Genomic DNA, 25,381 nt, shown 5'->3' with positions numbered 1-25,381 from the left:
GGAAATACCTACACAGGACCTGAACGTGGATCTGCTCTGAAGTGCCGGAGAGTCAGAACATATATCAAAATAAATTAATGAAACCAGCACCGTGGGGAAACGCACACATTTCCACCCGCATACAGGGTGGGCACCTTCACCGGTGTAAGTAATCATGATAGCGCTGTTCCATAGAGGGGTAAAGCTGCCCTGCCCTCTGCTTTTCCCCCCGGTTTCCTTGCATTCGCTTCAGAACGAATTTAGCTCCCCCGACCCCCAAGCTTTTCTAGGACAAAGTTACACAGAAAGGAACTCTTAGCTGCTGAGAATGAGCTCAAAAGCCCTAAAGCTTTCAACTGAAGCATTATAAAAAGAGGATCATCAGGAAAGATACAGTGAACGGCATTTAGAACAAAAAAAAAATGTAATTAACTTTGCGATCACTAGATAGCACTGCTGCTCCATCCACTGAGAAACCGCTAGTCCCACTGCACACAAGGGTGCAATTATAAAGCATTTTTAAAAACACAAACACCATCACCAAGTACTTTACAAGTTCATACTTGTAAAATGTGGAGGCAGCCACCTTGGTGGAAGCTCTTCGGGGCCAGGAATGTGTAAAACTGCGCAGGGTGTAAACAGCCAGGTCACAGCTCCCTGGAAAACCTAACTCCAATGCTTCAGCTGTGTCATAAATCCTCCTCCATGCCACTGCAGACTAAAACATTAAACACCCGATATTCACTGCAACTTAGCCAGCTAAGTGGCACTGTCTGAACTGACTGCTGCTTCAGCAGTCACCCCTTACTGGATTAACTACTTATCTGGCTACATACGGGTCGATACTGTAAGGCCGCGGTAGAAACAGTGCGGCAGTGTCAGGCGCACCCTTCCTCCCCGCACGCACAGTTCTCTTGACCTAGCGCCTGATACTCTCTTCTAATTGCATGCAAATGCATGCCGCGGCTGTGAAGCGTTAGGGAAGGGTTATGCCCGCGCAACCCATTTTACTGTATAGGCGCTTAATACAGCGCCTATACAGTAACCTGGGTGCGCTGGTACCTGTCATTTCAAATGTCATTTCAAATGACATTTGGAATGACAGGCACCGGGAGGAGGGAGGCAGCGAAGCGACTTACTTCTTGCTTTTGGTTTTTTTTGCTTCGCCGCTGTGTCTCACCTCCTCCCGGAGCAGGGCACGAAAGCAGCCTTGCTCCGGGAGGAGGTGAGACACAGCGGCGAAGCAAAAAAAACCAAAGGTGCGTGTTCGATCGCGCGGGTAGGCGGCAGCAGCAGCGGCGGGATCCGGGGGGCGGGTGGGTACGTGTTCGATCGGGCGAGTAGGCAGGTAGGCGGCAGCGGCGGCAAAAATAACTTACTTTTCTGAAGCCATCAGGAACACGATCGTAGCCATCAGCAGGAACACGATCGTAGCTCCCCCGACGAAGACGAAGATGGCCGCCTGCACGGGGAAAGCGTGCAATTGGCCGCTGAAGACGTGACGTCACGACGTTTGGCGTCACGGGATGTGACGTCACGTCTTCAGCGGCCAATTGCACGCTTTCCCCCATGCAGGCGGCCATCTTTTTGTCTTCGTCGGGGGAGCTACTGATGGCTTCAGAAAAGTTTTTTTTTTGCCACCTACCCGCCCGCCCGATCGAACACGCCGCTGCCTACCCGCCCCCCGGATCCCGCTGCCGCTGCCCCCCCCGGATCCCGCTGCCGCTGCCGCCTACCCGCCCGTGCGATTTTGGCGCTCATCCAGGCAGAGGGAGCCGGAGGTCGTTCGCCGTCGGCTCCCTCTGCCTGGATGAATGCCCGTGCGATTTTGGCGCTCATGGCATGAGCGCCAAAATCGCACGGGCATTCATTCTGGCGGGGCCGTGCGGTCATCCAGGCAGAGGGAGCTGGAGGTCGTTTCGCCGCCGGCTCGCTCTGCCTGGATGGATGCACGTGCGAAATCGGGAGGAAGGGAGAAGGGACTACCGTAGCAGGCCCGAGCCTTGCTACTTTTTCGGTTTTTTTTTTTTTTGCTTCGGGAGGAGGGGACCGGACGGGCTGCAGGAGACCGGACTGGGGCTACACCGGAGACCGGACGGGCTGGACCGGAGACCGGACGGGACCAGGGCGGGTAAGCAATGTTTTTTACACTACACTACACTAACACCTACTAGGGGGAGGCGGTAAACTAACACGTTAAGGCCGTGGCAAAACAGCGGGTTACTGAGGAGATAGTATCAGCGCCTGTTACAGTATCGGAGGGGAATAGCTAATTCCTTCATTATACAGCTTTTCGTTCATTTACATGCTGGGTGCGGAAAGGGTTATGTGTCTATTTTAGGAAGCGCCAGTTTCACGCGTCCTTAGCGCTTCCTAAAATAGACACATAACCCTTTCCGCACCCAGCATGTAAATGAACGAAAAAGCTGTATAATGTCTTCGAAAAGCCAATGAGGTTATATCTTTGCATAAATAACTTGCTTAAACTTGATTAAAACTTGACTGGTTCAACTGATTTCCAAACTGGAGACAGCTAGTGCACTCAACCGATTAACGCAGACACCGGATAACTGTGGGTGTCTTGAACTAGGGGTAGGCCGTGGCTTACCCGTATTTGTTTAAGTCTCGAGGTTTGCCATCCGAGGTTCTCCCTTTTCTGGGGCAGCCGTGGGCGGGATGCTGAGTCCATCTGTCTACACTAAGGAAAATGAAATAATCAGGTAAGTAATTTCCCCATTTCCTAGGGTGTAGCCAGATGGACTCAGGACCAATGGGATGAACAAAAGCTACTCCAGGATGGGGCGGGAGGCTGCCCGTGGCCCATTTAGTACTGCCCTTGCAAAGGCTGTGTCCTCCTGGGCCTGAACATCCAGGCGGTAGAACCTGGAGAAGGTGTGTAAGGAGGACCGCGTGGCCGCCTGACAGATTTGGCTGGTGACAGCAGCCTGGTTCCCGCCCAGGAGGTTGCCTGGGCTCTCGTAGAGTGAGCCTTAACCTATAGGAGTAAAGGTTTCCCTGCCTCTATGTAAGCTGCCATACTTTGATCCAGCAGGCTATGGTCGCCCGCGAGGCAACGTCCCCTTGTTTCTTCCCGCTGTGAAGAACGAACAGGTGGTCTGTTTTGCACACAGGTTCCGATCTTTCCAGGTATCGGACTAGGAGTCTGTCGACATTTAGATGGCAAAGAAGGCACAAGTCTTCCGAGTCCTTATGTTCATCTGGAGATGGTAGTTTGATGGTTTGGTTCACATGAAACTGGGAAACCACTTTCAGTAAGAAGGAGGGGACCGTGTGCAGTTGTATGGTTCCAGGCGTGAACCTAAGGAATGGTTCCCGGCAGGATAGTGCCTGTAGTTCGGAGATACAACAAGCTGAACATATTGCCACCAAGAATGTTGTCTTCAATGTTAAGAGGCGTATTGACAGACTGCGTGTTGGTCTGAAGGAAGCCCCAGCTGGGAAGTCTAATACAAGATTGAGATTCCATAGGGGCACCGGCCATTTTAGGGGTGGTCGGAGCTGTTTAACCCCTTTCAGGAAGTGGGACATGTCTGGATGGGTTGATAGTCTGATGCCGTCTGCTTCGGCTCTGAAACAGGTCAGTGCGGCAACTTGGACCTTGAGGGAGTTGAGGGACAACCCTTTCTTCATCCCGACCTGTAGGAATTCCAAAATCATGGGGATCTTGGCTGTCCACGGGAGAATCCCACGGTCCTCACACCAGGCTTCGACCACTCTCCAGATTCGTAAGTAAGACAGGGATGTGGAGAACTTGCGTGCTAGGAGCAGGGTGTCAATCACAGCCTTTGAGTAACCGCGCTTCTTCAGGCGAGTCCTCTCAAGGGCCAGACCATAAGAGCGAATCGAGACGGATCTTCGTGGAGGATCAGGCCCTGCCGGAGAAGATCCCTGTGTGGAGGTAGGCACAGAGGGTTCCCCACAAGGAGTCTTCGCATGTCTGTGTACCAAGGTTGTCTTGGCCAGTCTGGGGACACAAGCAGAACTAGTCCCTGTGATGCTCTATCTTGCGGATGACTCTGACCAATAGTGGCCATGGAGGGAAGGCGGTACAGAAGGTCTTCCTCTGGCCAGGTCTGAATGAGGGCGTTGATTCCTAGGGATTGCGGCTCTCGTCTGCAGCTGAAGAACCTGGGAACTTGGGCAGTGAGACGGGTGGCCAGTAGATCCTTGGCTGCACATACGCTAGGGGCATAGAGTACGTCCATGCGCAGAGTAAGGTCGCAATTACTGCCACGGAATATCCTCGCATCATCGGGTGAGCCCTCTCTATGAGTCAAATCCTCGTGGACCAGTCTGCTGTAGTAGGTCTGTGTGCGGTGGGAGGTACAGGGGGACCTCCACCAGGAGTCTCCACATGTGCGCATACCATGGACGCCTAGGCCAATCTGGAGCTATTAGTAAGACTAACCCCTGTGGTGCCCAATTCTGCAAATGACCTTGCCCAGCAGGGGCCACGGAGGGAAGGCGTATAGCAACTCTTCTTCCGGCCAGGTCTGAATAAGTGTCGATCCCCAAGGACCACTATTCTCTTCTGCGACTGAAGAAACGGGGAACATTCGCATTGTGAGATGCAGCCAGCAAGTCGATGGATGGGATATCCAGCGATCTACTATCAGGTGAAAGGCTTTGGCTGACAATGCCCACTCTCCTGGATCCAGACTCTCCCTGCTTAGAAAGTTTGCTCTGTGTTGTACTTTGGACATTGAAGCGTGGGCCCCTTGGTCGCTGTAAGAGAGGACTCCTCCCATAGGGCAGGACCCTGTGGGGACTTGCAGTGATAGGCTAGCTCTAAGCAGAGATGGACACAGAGATATATCTTTATTGTACTGCAACATAGATGGTAACCAGAGGGTCGGGTGAAGATCCCAGCTAGGAGAGGAGAGCCAGATGATACTGTTCCGTCTGTACATAGCAGAGTGGAATGGCAGGTCCACAGTCTCACCAGACCCACAGTGCAGGGTGTCTGGAGTCTATGCAGAGAGAGATGAGACACAGCAAAGACAGAACTGATGTGTCAGTACTCACTCTAATGCTGGTAGTTGTAGTATGAGAGAGCCCAGAGGAGCGGAGATCTTGGACGTGCAAGGCCCCAAGGAGCGGTTACCTGGGCGTCCTTGTTGGTAGCAGATATCCTGGAGGGTAGAGAGGAACGAGGCAAGGCCTCCGAGGAGCGGGTGCCTTAGGCGTCCTGAAAAGAGTGTACACAGAGCGAGAGCGTCTGGTAGCAAAGAGATAAGCATGGAGGATTCCTTGCTAACTCGTAGCTGGACTTGTGAATTGGGTTTAAATGTCCTGTGCTTGTGACAATCATGCGGTGGGGATGCCCCTGAGGTTCCCGCCATGACGCACATAAAGGACGGGGCTGTGTGAGCGTGTGCCCTAGGTAATCCTGGGGGATAGATGGCGAACGCCATCGCCCACGCGGAGGGGTCGGCGTAGAGAGGCAGAGGCAGCCATCTTCCCAAGATGAACGGAGTTAGGCAGAAGAAAAGCAACAGAGGACGCAGCAGACTGCGTTGTCTTTTCCTGCAATGAGGGAGGGTGAGATCATCTGTAGATGTATTTCTGCCCATTCCATAAGGAGATCTATCTCCTGTGACACTTGCTGCCTCTTGGTTCAACCTTGGCAGTTGATGTAGGCTACTGTAATTGTGTTGTCCGATGTTACACAGACCACTTGACCCTGGAGTCTGTGGCTGAATTGTAGTCACATCAATCTGACTGCCCGTGCTTCAGAACGGCTGATGTTCCGGAGGGCCTCTTCCTCGGTCCAATGTCCCTGACAGTGAGTTCCCCAGACCCGGAAGCTCACATCTGTTGTAAGGACCAGCAAGTTTGGAAAGCACAGGGGTACACCCCTGCTCAGATGAGCTTCCTGTATCCACCACTGGAGCTGAGAGCATACTCCCATCGGTAAGTGGAAGCAAATCAAATAGTCTTGTGACTGCAGGTTTCAACTGGACAGTCGTGAACGTTGAAGCGGTTGCCCTCGCCCATGGCACTACCTCCAGGGTTGCTGCCATAAAACTGAGAACTTGGAGATAACTGTCATATTGTGCTCATCAACTGACGCACTTAGGACGTCAACTTCCTTATCCGTGTGGTCGGAAGGAAGACCTTGCCCTGCCTGGAATCGAATTGGACTATCAGATATTTCAAGGACTGGGAGGCTTGAGACTGCTTTTGTCCAGGTTTATGACACAACCAGTTCCTAAAGCAAGGTGGTCACCCAAAGACTTTCTTCCACGGACTTGGCCTGGATCAACTAGTCGTCCAAGTACAGGTGCACCAGGATTCCTTCTTTTCTCAACATTGCTGCTACGACCACCATAATCTTGGAAAGTGTTTAGGGGTGGTGGCTAGGCCAAAGGGCAGTGCCCGGAACTAATTATGGTGACCCAGTACCACAAGGCGTAGGACTTGTTGCGGTTCTTGATGAATTTGAATACGTAGGTAGGACTCTGATAGGTCCAGGGAGGTTAAGAACTCTCCCGATTGTACGGCCATTATTGTACAGAGCATAGGGTTTCCATGTGAAAATGATTCACTTGTAGATGGTTGACACTCGAGGGTCCAAGATGGGGTGAAAGGAACTTTCCTTCTTTGGTACGATGAAATACATGGAATAACATCCCACATTTTCCTGGGGCGCAGGTACTGGGATTATAGCCCTCATCCTGAGGAGCCTTACAAGAGTAGTCTCCACTGCCTGCTTCTTGTGCTGGGAGTGGCAAGGAGACATCATGAATATGTCCAGAGGAGTGTTGTGAAATTCCAGCGCATATCCTTCTCGTATGACCTCCAGTACCCATTTGTCCGAAGAGATCTCGACCCTTACCTCTGGTAGAAAAGGGACAGTCTACCCCCTATCTCTTCGTTCTGAGGGTGGGTCGGCGGTTCGGGACAAACCTGAACCCGAGCCTGCTTCTCTCTCTTGGACTGTCTACAAAAGGACTGAGACCTCCCAAAGGGCCTAGACCTCTGAAATGTCAAGTTTCCATAGGGGCAAAAGTGTTGGGAGCCCTTAGATCAACCCCTCATAGGCAAGGGGCTCTAACTGCTTTCTCTTATCTTCTGGTACCCAGGGAACTGGAGATTTGCCCCATTTACTGGCCAGGATTTCCAATTCGCTTCCGAAAAGGAGTGATCCTTTAAAAGGCATCTTTGTAAGATTTGCCTTGGAGATTGCATCTGCTGACCAATTCCGCAGCCATGGCTGTCTTCTGGCCACCACCACTGAGGCCACTCCTCTGGCCGAAGAACAGACTAGATCCAAGCCCGTGTCAGCTAAAAATGCGGTGGTAGGATCCATAACTGCTTTGGAATTCACCCTTAAGTCATCCACCTCCTGAGAGAGGAGAAGGGACAAATGAGCTACCAGGGCACAACAAGCAATCTGTAAGGTCATTACTACTGCGTCAAAGGCCTGTTTAAGGATGGACTCCATCCGTCTATCGTGCGCATCCTTTATAGCTGCTCCTCCCTCCACTGGGATAGCTGTTCACTTAGAGACGGCACAGACCAGTGCATCCACTTTAGGGAAACACAAATGCTCTCTTCACTGCCGGATCCAGTGGGTATAGGGTTTTAAACTCTCATCCCCCTTTAAAACTTGCTTTTGGGTATCCCATTCCAGGTCAATCCTGGAATGGGATACCCAGTATTGGAAAGCAGTAAGAGGCTTTCCATAGGGAAATCAGAATGGGGTTGTTCTTTGGTTTCGTCAGAGTCTGCCCCAGAAACTCCCAGCATTGTCAGGGTCTGGGAAACCAGGGCTGGCAATTCGTCTCTATGGAAAAACTGTAACATGGTCCGACACGATTCTAAACCAAGGGGAATTTCCCCATCTTCCAAGGAATCTGTATCCTCCTCTTTGTCAGTGCCGTCTGGGTCCAGGGACACCCTTGGTGAGGCGAGGCATGCCTCAAGGTCTGCTGATAGGACTGGGATAGGGAGGGTTTACCAGCTGAGGTTCTGTCCGGACAGGGGCAAGTGAGGTAGCAGACTGTGCCTGTACGAAGGCTTGAAGGCCCTGGAAAAATTCCACCCAAGAGAAGGCAGCCGGGTCCACGCCTAGCCCATGATGTACTGGGGTAGGTGATGCTGATTTTTCCCTCTGGGTACTCAGATCCGGGGTACTTACAGTTAAAGCTGTGGCTAACCCATTCTCCAAACGGGAGGAGTCGGGTTTAGCAAACCCGGCAAGGTCAACTCTCCCTGGGCTTCCTTACAGTGCTGACAAATTGGAATCCAGGTCAGACTGTGCAGCCCTAATATGACAAGCAGCGCAGAGAGAAAGAGGCTTATGTTTCTTGGCTGCTGGAGCCATTGGTGGCGGTAACTGTGTGTTCTTCGGCCTGCACTTAAAATTTTATGCACACAGATTTCAGGTGCCTAGATGTGACGTGGCGAGGTGCACTCAGAACACGTGTGCCCGGCTTTACCTGTATTCTGTGCGTGTACGTACTTGTGTGACGTTATGCGCACAGAGCATGTGCAGAACTGACACACACTGCGTACTGATGTTCGGAGGGCAATACAGCCTGCACAAAGACACACGCAAGATGGCGCCACCGCAGCCTACCAAGCTTAAAGCGGGGCCTAGCCCACCGGGGGGGCCGCTCAACCCACTCGGAAGCCCACTTGCCCTTACTCCAATGAGATTGGGAATGACGTTGGTACAGTGTGCCGAGCAAGGAGACCGGAGGAAGTCTTACTGAAACCCCTCCAAATGTCTCTGAATTGGGAGGTAAATATATATATATATTTTTTTTTTAAACTTATTGAAATCTGACTCAGTCTCTCCATCTGCTGGCAGGGGAGCATAACCCATTGGTCCTGAGTCCATCTGACTACATGCTAGGAAAGTAGCAATATTTTGATTTATCTGGTAAGTTAGCCAGACCCGTCTATAAAGTTATCTGGATAAACTTATCTGGCTAACTAAAAATTTTCTGGGTATATATCCCAGCTAAGTTAACCAGATATTTTTACCTGGCTAACTTCCCTAGCCAGCTCTCTTTTGAATATAGACCTCTAAAACAGGGAAAAATAAACTCAAAACCCCGGCAATGCTGGAAGGGGTTTTACCATATGCTGAGATCTGGGTCCAATCATTCTGTTTTTCAGCGGGATTTGAAACATGCTCGGTGCTTGGGGGGCAGCTGCCCCTTTCCTGCAGTGCTTTTACTGCGAGAGATGACTGCTACGTTACTTTGTTCCTACTGATTGCAGTCCAGTCTCATAAAGGAAGACCTTCCATCATTTGGGCTGCACTCCTGTGAGCTGCTGAAAGCGTGGCTGAGGCCAGAAACTCACCTGCATGAACGTCTGCGCCCAGATTCTGAAGTACATATTCAAGACTGCCGTGTCCCGCTTCTCCAGTGTCCCCACGTCACAGCGCAGATGGAAACACTCCACCTGTGGCTGGGAGCATCGCTGCAGGGAGAGGGAGAAGAGGTAAGGATGTACCGCGCATCGAACCCCCTGCTCAACTGGATGTATCCCCAGAGCTGGCAAGTCAAACTCCTATGTGATTTTATATACAAGAGGAAGCTTACCCTGCTGCTGCGTGTGCTGTACCTGTTGTTGTGTCTGTGTTTTCAGTTTGCTGGACCAATAATCTCACCCCCAGAAAGAGCAGTAAAAGGGACTCACCAAGGTATGGGTTGTCCCTGAGGGGGAGCGGTTAAGGTCCCTCCTCTGTATGTGATGCTCCAGACTGGGTGCTCTTGTTGTAGTCTGCTCTGTTGGAGAATGCTGCATTTAGGAGAACAAAAATAGAATTTTAACGAATGATTACCACTTCCCTTCCTCACTGCCCATCCAGATAATTAAAAAAAAAAAAATAATAATAATTTTGTTCTACAACTTTGCTTTCGAAATGAGTTTTTTTGCAGTGTTCCTTAGCTAGCCAGGGCAGAAGTTCATCAAGGCCCAACACTGCAGAAGACTGGCCATATTCTCTGCAGAGAGGAAGCACCAATTCTGGCCCAAAGAACAAGAACAAAACCTCTGAAGTAGTCACTGGTTTACAATCACAGGAAGAAATTGATAAATTAAGAAAGGATGTCAAAACCAGCTGCAGCAATGCTGCAGAGTCACAAAGAGAATTAAAAAAAGCATGCACATTGTACAGACGTCATGGACAACAGCACATACGCTCTTAGGCTCAGTCTTACAGTGCCACCTTATGAGGGTAGCTCAAACAGCTGCATGCGCGCCTATATACACGGATGCATGGACGCTCAAAAACCTACTTCTGTATTCTGCATTTTATAACCTGCATATATCATATATGTGCAGGTTATACAATGCACATTATTGCTTCCTGCAACATACACATGCATGTAAAAGAACGTACGAATACATACTGCACTTATCCGGATAAGTAGAGACTTTCCAGACTGGATTAGTGGCATGCAACTGCTATACTCATGTATTTTGATGTCTCACTTTAAAAATATACCCAGGGAGATTTTACCTGCTCAATTTATATCCATTTACCTTCATAAGGTGGCCTTTATGCATGCAAGTCGGGAGATTTTCTGAAATAAGTGCGACAATGAAATTACCAGTTTTACCAATTAGTCTGCCAGTTCTCCTAGTCCATCTGCAGATCATAGAGGCCCTCCTGGCTCTTCGGCCTCAACTCCCCCCCCATCCCTATCCAGGCAGTATTTCACTTAAGATCTTTACGATCACTTACTCCAGATGTGGAGCCAGAGTAAAATATAAGCGAGTAAGTTCCCAAAACTACACGTGTAGATCTCTTATAAAATAGCTACTTGCGTGCATAAATGTTGGTCCCCTGCCCCTGGCCCTGGCCCACCCCCCTTCTACCCCCGCGGAAATTTCCTTGTGGACCCTTACTTACACATGTATTTTAAGGTTTACAAAACAGCACACATACACGCACACAACTCCTTGCAAATTCACCTTTACATCTGTTCTGCTTTTTATTCCAGGGAAGCGTTTAGCCCTCTCGTGGTTACTGGCCTTCCTATTAAGTTACCTTCCTATGTCCACAATGTTTATTTTCCATCCTCCCGCACAACAATTACTGTCGCAGAGCATTTTACAGCGACACATGTGCAGCAGTCACAGTTACACGAGAAGAATTCTGCATCGCAGAAAGCCAAACATGTGCCAAATTTTTAATGGATGTAGAACCATTAAATGAGTGCTCGCGCTCTCAGTCTTTCATCTCGCAGTTTCCTCCTGCTCCTTTCTATTTCCTGCTCAGCTGGAACCAGGGCTGGGATCTGGCCCTCGTGAGCCTTTGTTCAGATACTACCCGGGGATTCTTCCCCTCGTTTTATAACATCCCCACCCCCTCCACCGTCGCCTGCCTCGGCCATTGCGGTGACCCCTCTGGAACCTGGCTAACGCAGACCCTGAATCTGGCCACTAAGTATCAGTATTGACAGACGATTGGAACTTCCCTCAGGGGCCGTGACTGCCTCCTTAGCATCCGCAGCCTGGGAAGCAGAAGCCTGGCCATGGGATCAAATCCAGGTCCCTCCCCATGGCAATCCACAGCTCCGTCACTGAGCCAGCCCAAATTTTTTTTTTTTTTTTTTTAAATAACCTGTGTCTGGGGTTTGTTTTCTCCATCTCTTTCCGGTCTCTTCTTTCTATTTTTTGTTTTCATTCATTCTTGTCTTTCTTGAAGCTTCTGTCATCTCTCCCTCCTTTACTATTTTTTTTGGTTGTTTCCTTCCCAAAACTGAACATCCTCTATTTTTCCCTCCCTCCCACAGAATGCCTTTCCTCTCGCTTTCTTATATTTTCACATTATTTTCTGCCTCTCCAACCCTTCTGAATTTTCCTCTCTGTATCCTCTTCCGCTATCCATCCTCCATAATCTTGTGCTCTCCTTAACCTTCTCTTTCCCTCTCCCCAGCTCCCATTTCTCTCCCTTAAGTCTATCGTTCTTCCCTCACTCTCACCTGCAATCCTGTTCCCCAAATCCTTCTATACCCCCTCTCCACTGCAACATCACCTTTCACACCTCCCCCTAGATCCTCAACTCCCTGCTTTTCCTTCTTCTCCCTACTCCCTCACCAATCTTTCTCCTCCTCAGAACAGCCTTCTCCCTACCTTCTTGCTCCCTCTCACCTTCCCTCCACATCCTCGCTGCCAGGTTAGAGTCAGAAGGTGTGCCAAACCTCTGTGGTCTCCACCCACTCTGCTCACTGCATGGGAATTTCAGAAGTGCAAACCGTGGCGTCTTCCCACCTCTACCTGCCAAACCGGTAGAGAGGTTTGGAGCAGGGATACGGATGAACTGATAGTGTTTGCCTTTTTGTGATTCCTCTTTGCAGTTTTTTGGGGTTTTTTTGCACAATGGCTTTTTTCCTGCTGATGAGCAGCTTTTGTATTCGCTCTACTTAAATTGTATTCTTATTTCATTTATCTATGTTAGTAATAACAGTGTGACATTCTGCTAATGCAGAGCACAGCTTCCATACATGCAAACTCAGATATCTAGAAAGAGGACGAGAACTCATGAAAATAGATAAAGACTAGTCACATTGTCTTAGTGCAAAACAGATGTGACATTTCACCGTTGAGGCCTCGTGGACTACCATGGCAACCACACTACAGTTATGAAGTCTAATTTATTGTAGGTCTCTTCTTGTTGAGCAGTACAAAACTGACTATATGCATGAAAAACTTTTCATAGAGGTCAATATTCAAAGCCATTTAGACAGATAACTTACCTGCTTACAGATAACTTGAGACCTGCTCTGAAGCAGGTGAGTCAGCTGGCCTTGTGCGGCTGGATAATCTTTTGGAGATATTCGGTTAAATAGCGCTTTTAACAAAAATCTACAATATAAATGGGCTCTGACCGACGGCCCGCAAATGCATGTAGAGAGCAGCTCTACTGTGCATGCGCGGAGCAGAGAGCTCTGAGCGACGTGCTGACGTTACGCGCAAGGAAGAGAGATCGGACCAGGGTGTCACAAAGGGGAGGAGGAAAGGGCAGACGAGCCGCCGCTCCGAGAAACGGCCTGAGCCCGTCCCTCCGCTGCGGGGGAAGGGAGTAGGGATGGCCGGACCGTCACGCACAGGGACAGGAGGAGGAAAGGGCAGAAAAGTCGACGAGCCCGTCCGTCCGCCGACAGGGAAGGGATAGGGAGTTGGGACGGCCAGAGCAGAGCTAAATCTCGCCCATTTTAACAGTCACACAAAAGGGACAATAGCCGGCCCTGGAGAAGAGAAAAAGAGTGAGTGGAGGAGGGCTGAGGAAGAGGGAAGAGGCTGTGGATGAGGTGAGAGGGGAAGGAAAGGGAAGATGAGGGGATGGACGGAAAAGGGAAGAGGATATGAGTGAGTGAGAAGGGTAAGACGTTGAGGAGAAGAAAGCGGCTCTGACCGACGCGCCGGTCTGACCGATGGAATCTCGCCCGTTTGAACAGGCCTAACGGCTTGTAAAGAAATAATTCAAAGTAGTGGTAAAGGGCCTAGTGCGGAAGTTTACGCTTCCCGCTTTACAGCGGAAGTGTAAACTTGAAACCCATTTATGCTTCCAGGGAAGCTAATCACAAAAGCTGCACCAGAGGGCGCTAGGAGCAGGTAAGTCGCGCCGCTCTCCTGGCAGAGAGTTTTAGGGTTCGGGGGGGGGGGGGGAGAATGAGGGACCTGCGGAGAGACACTTTTAAGGTGTGAGAGGGTCTGGCGGCAGTAGCAGTTTAAATACAGATTGAATCAGGGTTGAGGGGGAAGGGAGTGGGGGCAACAGCAGACTCTCAGAGCATTTTTTTTTTTCCCAGGGGATTAGGCGGCATATTTGAAACTTGGTGGGGGAAGGCACAGAACTGGGCCTTAGACCCTTTACTACTACTTTGTTTTTGTTGAAAGTGCTACTTAAGTGGTTAGGTTTTTAAGTTATCCAGCTACATGTATATTCAGCGGGACGTTTTATCCTACTGAACATACGAGACACGTTTATCCAGCTAACTTTAGCCAAATAACTGGTTTACTAACCAGTCTACTGAATATGACCCCGTATAGTTTGAATATTGTCTAACCACAAAGTGAAAGGATTTCCATACGCATTGGCTTTTTTGTGCATACGCACACCCCCCCTAACATGAGCAGCACGGCAAGGCTGGGAGTTTCAGAGAGCAGCCCCCACCAATTCTGGTGGCTGTTGCAATTGATATACAGAGATTGGTGGATAGGACATGGGACGGGGATTGGGTTGCTCTTATTAAGTCGCATATTTAGCCCAACAGAGGGCGAGGACAAGGCCTGGAACAGCCTCCCAGCACAGGTGGTGGAGCCCAGCACGGTGTGAAAGTTATGCATGCAGACAGAGAAGGAAGTGGTGGGACAGGGTTGAGAAGTCGGCTAAAAAGCATGAGGTGAGAGGGAGCCATTGTTGGCTTAAGTATGGGAAAGTATACGTTCATATCCTCAAAATGATAAGAGAACCACCACCGGAAGAACAAGACTGCTGTCATTTGCTATATTTCTGTGCTACTATGGCCCTTAGTGATTCAAATGTTTTATGCCAAAGTATGCAAAATCTGCCACTTAACTATTGCAGAGTCTATTCATGGTTTTCCATGTAAGATGGCCTTGACTCTGGCAACAAAGTATGTGGTATCCTGCCCCTGGGCTAGAAACTTAATCTGACCCATTACCAGAACCAGGAAATTCTCGTTATTGTCCTCCTTACTTTGTAATTCTTTGCCTTTATCATTGAAGGCCTGATTTACTAAGGCTTTTTCCTCATGGGGCTAAAAACCTTGATGAACCAAGCCTTTTTTATGTGCAAGTTTGGGTACATATACAAATGGTCATGCTAATAGAATTTCTTCAGTCTGAAAATCCGTGCCACGTGTTAAGCCCACACCTGTAAGTTTCGCTCGTTGACGGGGTGACTGGAGGTACAGTTCATCAGCCTCTGGGCAGAATAATGCATCACGTACATCACCTGCTCATTCTGAAACCTCAACGGGCAGCTCAGCTCCAGCACGCCATGACTGATGGAGCTGGGACCGATGTTCACCAGCTGCAGGGGAAGAGAAGGAGGACAGTTACACTGCATCTTTCAACCCGTGGGAAATCAGTATTCAAGAAAAAAGGGTACTCTCACTCACATGGTAAGGGATGGGCACAGGGATACAGAGCCTCTTCCCTCTAGGACTGGTTGGCTCAGGGGATGGGCACAGGGATACAGAGCCCCTCACCTCTAGGACTGGAAGGTTCAGGGGATGGGCACAGGGATACAGAGCCTCTCACCTCTAGGACTGGATGGTTCAGGGGATGGGCACAGGGATACAGAGCCTCTCACCTCTAGGACTGGATGGCTCAGGGGATTCATGCAGATTGATTTATATTTGACTGAATGTGAGTTCAAAGGCTCAGACTTTTAGCTGAATACATGCTAATATGCTGATCAGTGTATAATCAGGGCAAATTTGTCTCACAACAGCTTGGGATGTTTGAAATCTTTATGGCCACATGACATTAAGGAACAGGTGCATTGGATAAATTACTTACCTGATCAGTTTGTTTTCCTTAGTGTAGACAGATGGACTCAGGACCAGTGGGTATTGTGCTCTTCTGCTCGCAGATGGGAGACGGAGTCAGATTTCAAAGCTGACGTTACTCTAGATATACCCCTGTAATAACCTCAGCTCTTCAGTTTTCTCTTTGAAAAGCCATTGTGGATATATCTTTGCTCAACTAACTTAATTAAACTTGATTAACTTGAATGAACTGGTTCAACTGATTCAAAACTGTAGACCGCCAGTGCACTCAATCAATTAACGCCGACACGGACAAACTGTAGGTGTCTTGAACTAAGGGTAGTCAGCGGCTTTCCTGTATTTGTTTAGTCTCAAGGTTCGCTTTCCAAGGTTCTCCTTCTCTGGGGCAGCCGTGAGCGGGATGCTGAGTCCATCTGTCTACACTAAGGAAAACAAAATTATCAGGTAAGTAATTTCTCCATTTCCTAGCATGTAGCCAGATGGACTCAGGACCAGTGGGAAGTACAAAAGCTACTCCCGGACAGGGCGGGAGGCTGCCCGTGGCCCACTTAATACTGCCCTTGCGAAGGCTGTGTCTTATCGGGTCTGAACATCCAGGAAATAGAACCTGAAGGTGGTGTGTATGGAGGACCACATCGCTGCCCGACAGATCTCCGCAGGTGACAGCAGCTTGGTTTCTGCCCAAGAGACTGCCTGGGCCCTCGTAGAATGAGCCTTAACCTGTAGTGATAAGGGCTTTCCTGCCTCTATGTAGGCTGCCTTGATTACTTCTTTGATCCAGTGGGCTATGGTCGCCCAAGAGGCGGCTTCTCCTTGCTTCTTCCCGCTGTGAAGAACGAACAAGCGATCCATTTTGCGCACCGTTCCGATCTTTCCAGGTATCGTACCAGGAGTCTGCCGACATTTAGATGGCAAAGAAGGCGCGAGTCTTCAGAGTCCTTACATTCAACCGGAGATGGTAGGGAGATGGATTGGTTCAAATGAAACTGAAACCACTTTCGGTAGGAAGGAGGGGGACGGTGCGCAGCTGTATAGTTCCAGGAGTGAACCTAAGGAACGGTTCCTGACAGGATAGTGCCTGTAGTTCGGAGATGTGACAAGCTGAACTGAACATATTGCCACCAGGAATACAGTCTTCAATGTTAAGAGACGTAGTGACAGACCACACGTTGGTCTGAAGGAAGTCCCTGCTAGGAAGTCTAATACTATATTGATATTCCATAGGGGCACTGGCCACTTTAGGGGTGGTCAGAGTTGTTTAACCACTTTCAGGAAGCGGGACAAATCCGGATAAGTTGATAGTCAGATACCATCCACTTCGCCTCTGAAGCAGGACAGTGCAGCTACTTGAACCTTGAGTTGAGTGACAACCCTTTCTTCATAACGTTCTGTAGAAAGTCCAGAATCATGGGGATCTTGGCTGTCCGCGGGAGTATCCCGCAGTCCTCACACCAGGCTTCGAATATTCTCCAGATCCATATGTATGACAGGGATGTGAAGAACTTGCATGCGTGGAGTAGGGTGTCAATCACGGCCTTCGAGTAACCACGCTTCTTCAGGAGAGTCCTCTCAAGGGCCAGACCGTAAGAGAGAATCAAGACGGACCTTTGTGAAGAATCGGGCCCTGCCGGAGAAGGTCCCTGTGTGGAGGTAGGCACAGAGGGTTCCCCACAAGGAGTCTTTGCATGTCTGTGTACCATGGTCGTCTTGGCCAATCTGGGGCCACTACTAGAACTAGTCCCCTGTGATGTTCTATCTTGTGGATGACCTTGCCCAGTAGCGGCCATGGGGAGAAGGCATACAGTAAGTCCTCTGCTGGCCAGGTCTGGACAAGGGCATCGATTCCTTGGGAGTGTGGATCTTGTCTGCGGCTGAAGAACCTAGAGACTTGGGCATTGAGAGATGTGGCCAGTAGGTCCATGGTTGAGAGGCCCCAGCGATTTACTATCAGTTGGAAGTCTCTGGTCGACAGCACCCATTCCCCTGGGTCCAGGCTTTCTCTGCTGAGGAAGTCCACTGAGACGTTGTCTTTCCCTGTGATTTGGGAAGCCAAGATCCCTTGTAGGTTTACCTCTGCCCATGCCATGAGGGGGGGTCTATCTCCAGAGACACCTGCTGGCTCCTGGTTCTTCCCTGCCAGTCAATGTAAGCCACCGGTGTCATGTTGTCCGACATCACTCGAATCACTTTGCCTCGGAATCTGTATCTGAATTGTAGGCACGCAAGTCTGACTGCTCGAGCTTCCAGGCGGTTTATGTTCCATTCTGCCTCTTCCTTGTTCCATTGTCTCTGGGCCATCAGCTCCTGCAGTGGGCTCCCCACCCACCAGGCTCACATCTGTAGGGAGCAAGATCCAGTTCGATGGGGATAGGCTTACTCCTCTGCTTAGGTGGTCTTCCTATAGCCACCACTGAAACTGAGAACGTACCTCCGCTGGTAGATGGAGGCGAATTGAGTAGTCCTGGAACAGTGGGTTCCATCGTGACAGTAAGGAGCATTGGAGTGGTTGCAGGTGGACCCATGCCAGTTTCCTTCTCCTCGGGAGAGGGAGGAAGATGGTTTTGTTTGGTGTCGAAACGGGCATCCAGGTACTCTAGAAATTGAGAGGGCTGCAGACTGCTCTTGCTTGTGTTCCCGACCCAACCGAGTTCCTGCAGTAGGCTCCTGACTCTGCTGGTCACCTGCCGGCTCTCTTCCGAAGACTTTGCCCTGATCAGCCAGTCGTTCAGAAGGGTGTACCAAGATCTCTTCCTTCCTCAGTGTTGCTGCCACGACCACCATAATTTTGGAGAATGTTCTGGGGCGGTTGCTAGGCCAAAGGGTTAGTGCTCAGAACTGGTAATGGTGACCCAGTATCGCAAAGCATAGAAAACAATGCTGCTCATTATGGACTGGAATGTGATGGTAGGCTTCGTACAGGTCCAGGGATGTCAGAAACTCTCCTGGTTGTACTGCTATTATGAATGAGCGAAAAGTCTCCATGAGGAAGAGTAGTATCCACAGATGACAGTTGACGTTCTTGAGGTCCAAAATGGGTCGGAATGATCCTTTTTGGGAACGATAAAATAGATGGAATAGCACCCCGTATTTTGTTGGGACGTGGGAACCGGAGTTATTGCCTTCAGACTGAGTAGTCTTGTCAGGGTGGCTTCCACTGCCAGTCTCTTGGTGTGGGAGTGGCAGGGTGACATCAAATTTGTCTCGAGGGATGCTGCGGAACTCCAGAGAGTAACCTCCTCGAATGATGTTTAGTACCCATTTGTCCGACGTGATCTCGACCCATCTTTGGTAGAAAAGGGCAAGTCAACCCCCTATTTCCTATTTTCCTATGGGTCGGCCCATTCTCATTGTGGAGCACGGCTGGAGCCAGCCCCCAGGCCTGCTCCTCTCTTGGTTTGTCTGTTCGAAAGGGCTGGGACCTTGTGAAGGGACGAGGTGCCTGGAACTGCGATTTCCTGTAGGGTCTAAAGCGTTGCGAGCCTCTGCCCTTGGTTCTTCTGGGAGAGGGACGCTGAGATCTTTTATTCCTATCTTCCGGTAGCTGAGGCACTGGTGATTTGCCCCACTTGTTGGCTAACTTCTCCCATTCGCTTCTGAACAAGAGAGATCTTGTGAGATTCACTTTAGATGTCACGTCAGCAGACCAATTTCGTAGCCATAATTGTCTTCTGGCTGCCACTACTGAGGCACGCACCAGGTCTGAGCTTGCGTCCGTCAGGAAGGCTGCTGCAGGTTCCATCATATCACCGGTATACGTTCCAGAGTTATTTGCCTCTCGAGAGAGAAGCAAGCAGGAACGTGCCACCAGAGTGCAGCAGGAAGCAATCTGCAGCGTCATTGCTGTTGCGTTGAAGGCCTGCTTAAGGATGGATTCCAATCGTCTATCCTGAGTATCCTTGAATGCAGCCCCTCCCCTCAATGGGAATTTGTTGTTCGCTTTGAGATGGCACAGACCATGGCGTCCACTTTCGGGAAACATAGGCGTTCCTTGGTCACTGGTTCTAGAGGGTATAGGGCTTCCAGGGCTCGACCCCCTTAGAAGCTGGCCTCCGGGGCATCCCACTCCAGATTAATCAGTTCCTGGATGGCTTCCATCATTGGAAAGTAGCATGAGGCTTTACTAAGGGACACCAGGATGGGGTTCTTCTTTGGTTCTGCCATCAGGTCCGTGCCTGGAATACCCAATGTCTTCAGAGTCTGGGAAACAAGGGCTGGTAATTCATCCTTGTGGAAGAAGCGAAGCATGGTTCGGTATGGTTCCAGTACTGGAGGAATTTCTCCTTCTTCCAGGGAGTCACTCATCATCTGAGGTGTCTGGGTCCCTGTCAGGGAAATTCTTGGTTAGGCGAGGCATGTCTCGAAGCATCCGAGCAGGGCCGGGAGGATCTTGTGCTTCCGTCTGGGGTTGAGCCTGGGGAGCAACTGGGGCTGATTGCGCCTGAATGAAGGCTTGCAGCCCTTGGAAAAATTCTAACCAGGAGAAGGTCCCTGGGTCCATGTTAATCCCAGGTGGAGCCAGCATAGGAGCCCCTGAGGTGCCCTCTTGTGGAGAAGTCATCTCAGAGATGCAAAGGTCCGTGGAGCTATCGTCTGTAGTAGTTCCTGACCCATCCCCAGACAGTGAGGGACCAGGCTTTGGTTCCCCCTGGGCTTCCTCGCAATGCTGGCACAGGCAAGACTCCAGTTCAGGCTGCGCGGCTCTTATCTGGCAGGTTGTGCAAAGAGTGCCTTCTGGCTTTCTTGGGTGCAGGTTGTGCGTGCAGTTGTAAACGCGGCTGTGTGTGTAGTTATGCGCACGGGTGCGCTCAGTTGTGCGCGCTGGTATGCGCACGTCTGTATTGGACGCGCGTAAGTTAGGCACATCAGCCGCCTGGCCTGCCCCGCGCAACCCCGCCGGTCGAGAAGGGAAGATGGTGACGATGACCCCATACATAAGATGGCACCCCCCCAAGGGTCTCCACGTGTGTGGACCCTTGCATCGGATCGGGGCCTAGCCCAAGGCTGATCAACCTGATCGGTGCTCCATTTTAACCTCGCCGGAAGAAGAATTCGGTACGGAAATCTGAGCTCTGGAGACTGGAGACCTGAATTTACGGATTTTTTTCACCACCATGTTCGGTTCTGCACCCGCTGCCTTTCAGCCACTCTGAGGGCTAAGTCCACGCCGAGAACCAGCTACCGGACCAAGGCACACCTCTCTGAGGGATATCCGAGATCATCGCAGGAATTCTCGACTGGGGGAGGGACCCTTAGGTATCACCGCAGGAGAGCGGGGCTCAATCTTCTTTAAGGTGAATTTTGTTTCTTCTTGCTGTAATTCCTAATACTATTCTAGTGTGTGGGATAGTGTCCGCATCTGCTAGGAGACTGAGAGATACTGGAGAGCTGAGGTTACTGCAGGGGTATATCTAGAGTGACGTCAGCTTTGAAATCTGACTCTGTCTCCCATCTGCTAGCAGAAGAGCACAATACCCAATGGTCCTGAGTCCATCTGGCTACACGCTAGGAAAAGGATAGCAATGGCCACAGTGTTGGCACTCCCAGGCTCACCTCATACACGTGCTCCACCTTCGGACCCAGCTCCTGCTCCTTCACAGGTTTCCGGACTGGCTTCCAGTTTTTGATGGGGAAGGAGACAGTGTCCTTGGAAACACTGAGAAATCAAAAGATTGAGAGTCTGATCTCTCCCAGTACCTTTTCAAGTAACCACTGTGTACCCCACTGCCAATATTTTCCACCCTCCTCTCTCTCTTTTAGCGCCCTGCTAAGACCGAGAGCAGAATGGCAGCCATTTCCCACACTATTCCCTGGATGGCCACCAGGTGTCGCTGTAAGCTCAGCAGGTAGCTCTCCATCTTGTCCCTCCCCACCCCCCATCTACCTTCGCTCCGTATCCAACAATAAGCCTGTGCTATAGGATGAAATCCGCTTTTCCACACTGAACGCTCCCAGACTGCCAAATGGTGATCTGAAGTAGCTGAGGGCGCAAGTGCCTCATGGTTTTTGCCAAGACCGACATAAAGACCACACATCCCAATTGCACTCACCCATTGATGGACATGGTAGAAAATGCCTCCACTTGCAGCTCCCAGGGAACTACCTCGCTCCTGGAGTTATTCTCATTCTTACTGTCAAAGGAAGAGGACCATCATATCACTCCATTGTCATTCCTCCCTCGCTCCCCTCCCCTTGCCACGTTGTCCTACCTCCTTTCCCTCCCCCGTACGGCCCAGGTTCTCACCCCCCCCCCCCCCCCATATCCACGTACCTGCGAACCTGAAACTCAATCTGCACCTTCTGTCTGGAGTCCCGGAGGAGGGGAACGGTGAATCTCAAGCCTCCCCACAGCTTTTAGGTGAATACAAGGATGATAAGGAATGAAAGGAAAGATAATAGGCAGCAAAAAATACATAAAGAAAGAAGAGAGGAAATAACAAAAAGACAAGAGGAAAAAAGAATTATTTCAACAGTTTTATAGCACAATAAACCAGGGCACTTTGCAACAAATTCCATATAGGTACAAAAGTTCCTGCCCCAGAGAGTTTACAATTGATGTGTGTACTTGAGGCAATAGGAGATAAAAGTGACTTGCCCAAGGGCAAAATGAACATCACTGGCAGGGGTAAGATTTGAATCCAAGCCTCCCTGCTCCCAGTCCATTCCTCCCAGTGCTAGGTCACAGCTGGATCTTGACCAATGGCGAGAAACTACGTCATACTCAATGGAGCTCAGTGATCTCTTATCCATGTGAAGGCAATATGACACCACAGTTAGGGAATCTGACCCATCTCCTCGCCCCCACTGACCATGCACTCTCCCCAAGGCTGCAGAGAACCCCACGGGGATATGGCCACAGAGAGGCCTCTGCTATGGGATAGGAAGAGGTCAGCATCCATGATGGACTTTGATGGCGTACAGTTGAGTCTGTGCTCTCCACAGAGACCTTGTCATGAAATCAGAGTTGCCAGCCACAGGCCCTGATGTTGTAAAAGTGCACTAGGCTAAAGGCCTATGTCAGCACATGGTTCTGTGCACATTTTTGTGTACTAAAATGAGTAAAAATGTGTACTTGGTTTAGTGCTCCTCCATGCAAATCCCTTGTTAATGAAGGCATTAGCTATTGCTCACCAATACAGAGAGGCTTAATATGTGGGGTTTTTTTTTTATTTTTTTAAACTATTTTACAATTCTACAGAAATGACACCATCACATGTTGTAATACAAAAGTAACATACATTACACAAACAAGGCAAACAAAGCTGAACAATGCTCACTCACACTCAATTTCTAAGCAGCATTCTGCCATCATATATTGTACTAGGACCAGTAAGTTCCCCAACTTGTGTTTTTCTTAATCCTTGAAATTTAACTCTTGGTCAGAGTTGGAGTAAAGTTTCTGGGGTGAGCATTCATCTATCGCATAGGTGTCTAACTCCAATCCTCGAGGGCCGCAAACCAATCTGATTTTCAGAGTAACCCTAATGAATATGCATGAGATAAATTTGCATGAACTGCCTCAATTGTATGCCGATCCATTCTCATGTATGTTCATTAGAGATATCCTAAAAACCAGACCAGTTGTGGCCCTCGAGGACTGGGAGTTGAACAACCCTGATCTATAGCATTGGTTCCTAACCCTGTCCTGGGGACCCCCCAGCCAGTCGGGTTTTCAGGATATCCACAATGAATATGCATGAGAGAAAATGTGCATGCACTGTCTCCAGAACATGAACATTTTCTCTCATGCATATTCATTGTGGATATCCTGAAAACCCGACTGGCTAGGGGGGGTCCCCAGGACTGGGCTGTGAACCACTGATCTATAGGGCTGAACCTGGAGTTCAAGGTGCCGGGGTTCACGATTTGTGTGAGTCTTGTGTGCATAAAACATGAGCAAAATATGTCCCTAACTCAGGTTTTGTGTACGCAACGTTTAGCACAACTTTTATGGGTACAATGAACACAAACCATGGTTATGCTCCTAAAACATGTTTTCTGCCCATTATCCAAGGTTTTATGTATGCAAAACATGGCGTTGTGCACATGGCTTTTTACACACTTAAATCTAAGAAAAACCATAGTATGTGCGCTAAATGTGATTTATATGTCCTATTCAATTGTTTTTCCACATATTTTTAGGTTTACATGCTTTTTTTAAACTCCAGATACATTTGCATACTATTAGCTTACTTGTATCAGCAGTAAACCTTTTTTAGCAAGCGCAGAAACCTAAAATTGTGCTCAGAGATACAGAACACTTTTTGTTTTGTTTACACTTCTGCTTTCTTACAACAGGCCCAAGATGGCAGAGAAAGAGCTGCATCGGAATTCCTGTAGGTGGCAGCAACAGGACAGATCTCCTATAGAATGCAGGCGTGCCTTTTATCAGCTGGACCCATCACCTCCACCCAGACTGTACGACTGCAGCTCAGGATTTAGACATTTCTGTCACGCTACAGGAACCTCACCCACCCCAAAAGGAAAAAAATATATATATTCTTCTCCCAGTTACTCACACTTGTCCCAGACTTCATGGGATTCCCGAGGTCACATATCACTACATGGGTTTGATTCTCCTCGTAGGTACAAGGGAGCAGGGAGAGAGACTGCAGAAAGAGACACATAGGCATGGATAATGAGACTTGCAAAGAGCAGAAAGAGGGCAGCGAGAAGCAAGAGAGCATTTGTGTAATACTGAGACAGCACAAGTCTGCAGAGGGGCTTCTTGGTCCTGAAACCTTTCTGAATGCAATGAATATGCATGAGATAAATTTGCAAGCAATGGAGATGATGCATGCAAATCTATCTCATGCATATTCATTGTGCATATCCTGAAAGCCTGACTGTCTGGGGGCTCCCCAGGAGAGGTTTGGGAACCACTGGTCTAAGTTAATACATTTGTGACTGGTATAAAGAGGCATCACCTACAACTTGTCTGATGGCTTATTTTACATATGTAAGGGGGTTAGGAAAGCAACCACATCACTTTATTCAAAATCTCTAAACTCTGTTTGCAAACTGCCTTCAATGCAACTCAGCCTGCAAAATGAATGTCTGCTTTTCCATTGTATTCAAAACCAGATTTTAATCTGTTACTTCCTGCAGGACCGTTTCTAGGCTAAAGGGGCCCAGGCAATCAGAGTGGAGGAGGTGGTTCTCTTCCAATGTCATGGCTGGTGGGGGGGGAAAAGGGAAGGATTTTCTCCCCCACCTTCCCTAGCACAGCTGTGCCCAAGCTTATGGGTCAACAGGAGTCCCTGGTGTCTTCTCCAGCCTCTAAGTCCCCTCACATCTCATCCCTTCCTGCTGGGCTGCTCCCCTTGGTCTGGAATTGGCATCTCTGGCTTCTTGCGGTGATTGCATGGTTCACTGACTATTTGTTTGGACCATGCGGTGCTCTTTATACACAGAACGCCCCCCCCCCCCACCCCACCCCCATGGTTCAAACAGCTGATGACCGAACCGTACAGGCCACGGGAAGCAGAAAGGGAGGAGAGGTACTAATGGCGGGGGTCAAATCTCTCTCTCTTCCCCCCCCCCCCCCATGGTTGCCCAACTTGCCCACCCCTTGCAGCAGCTCTGACTCCAGGCCACATCTCAGAAAGGGGCGGCACAGGAAGCAAAAGGGGAGAGCCTTTGTGACTTAGGTGTACCTCGTTATTGCGTACAATCCCACTGTACTGTGCTTCTGGTGGGAGGACCGCATACAGCTCTGCCTCGTAGGCACCACCCTCCCCGTCATTCTTGGCATTGAAGATTACGGTGAGTGAATTAGCATCCCCGAGGTGCACAACAGTCTTATCCCTGGAAAGGAATGAAGGTGGTCACGAAAAGAACAATCGTTAATAAGTGTTCAAAGCTTCTGTTAGGGT

The 25,381-nt window shown here is 49.6% G+C and overlaps 1 protein-coding gene across 2 annotated transcripts in view; it reads right to left on the bottom strand.

Annotated features, from left to right (window-relative positions):
* ITGA5 (integrin subunit alpha 5) overlaps nucleotides 1-25,381 on the bottom strand; it is a 263,376-nt gene that overhangs the window by 7,657 nt on the left and 230,338 nt on the right. For both annotated transcript variants that reach the window (XM_029595141.1, XM_029595140.1), the window contains 8 exons: nucleotides 25,163-25,313; nucleotides 24,026-24,115; nucleotides 21,778-21,857; nucleotides 21,557-21,637; nucleotides 21,060-21,162; nucleotides 14,870-15,028; nucleotides 9,658-9,759; nucleotides 9,319-9,438 (listed from right to left, as the gene is read on the bottom strand). In XM_029595141.1, coding sequence (XP_029451001.1) covers nucleotides 9,319-9,438; nucleotides 9,658-9,759; nucleotides 14,870-15,028; nucleotides 21,060-21,162; nucleotides 21,557-21,637; nucleotides 21,778-21,857; nucleotides 24,026-24,115; nucleotides 25,163-25,313 — 886 coding nt within the window. The remainder of the gene's footprint in view (nucleotides 1-9,318; nucleotides 9,439-9,657; nucleotides 9,760-14,869; nucleotides 15,029-21,059; nucleotides 21,163-21,556; nucleotides 21,638-21,777; nucleotides 21,858-24,025; nucleotides 24,116-25,162; nucleotides 25,314-25,381) is intronic.

The sequence above is a fragment of the Rhinatrema bivittatum genome, chromosome 3 (genome assembly GCF_901001135.1).
Source record: "Rhinatrema bivittatum chromosome 3, aRhiBiv1.1, whole genome shotgun sequence".
In the NCBI taxonomy this organism is placed as follows: domain Eukaryota; kingdom Metazoa; phylum Chordata; class Amphibia; order Gymnophiona; family Rhinatrematidae; genus Rhinatrema; species Rhinatrema bivittatum.
Note: the sequence above shows the minus strand (reverse complement) of the source record. Positions and strands in the feature narration are given on the sequence as shown.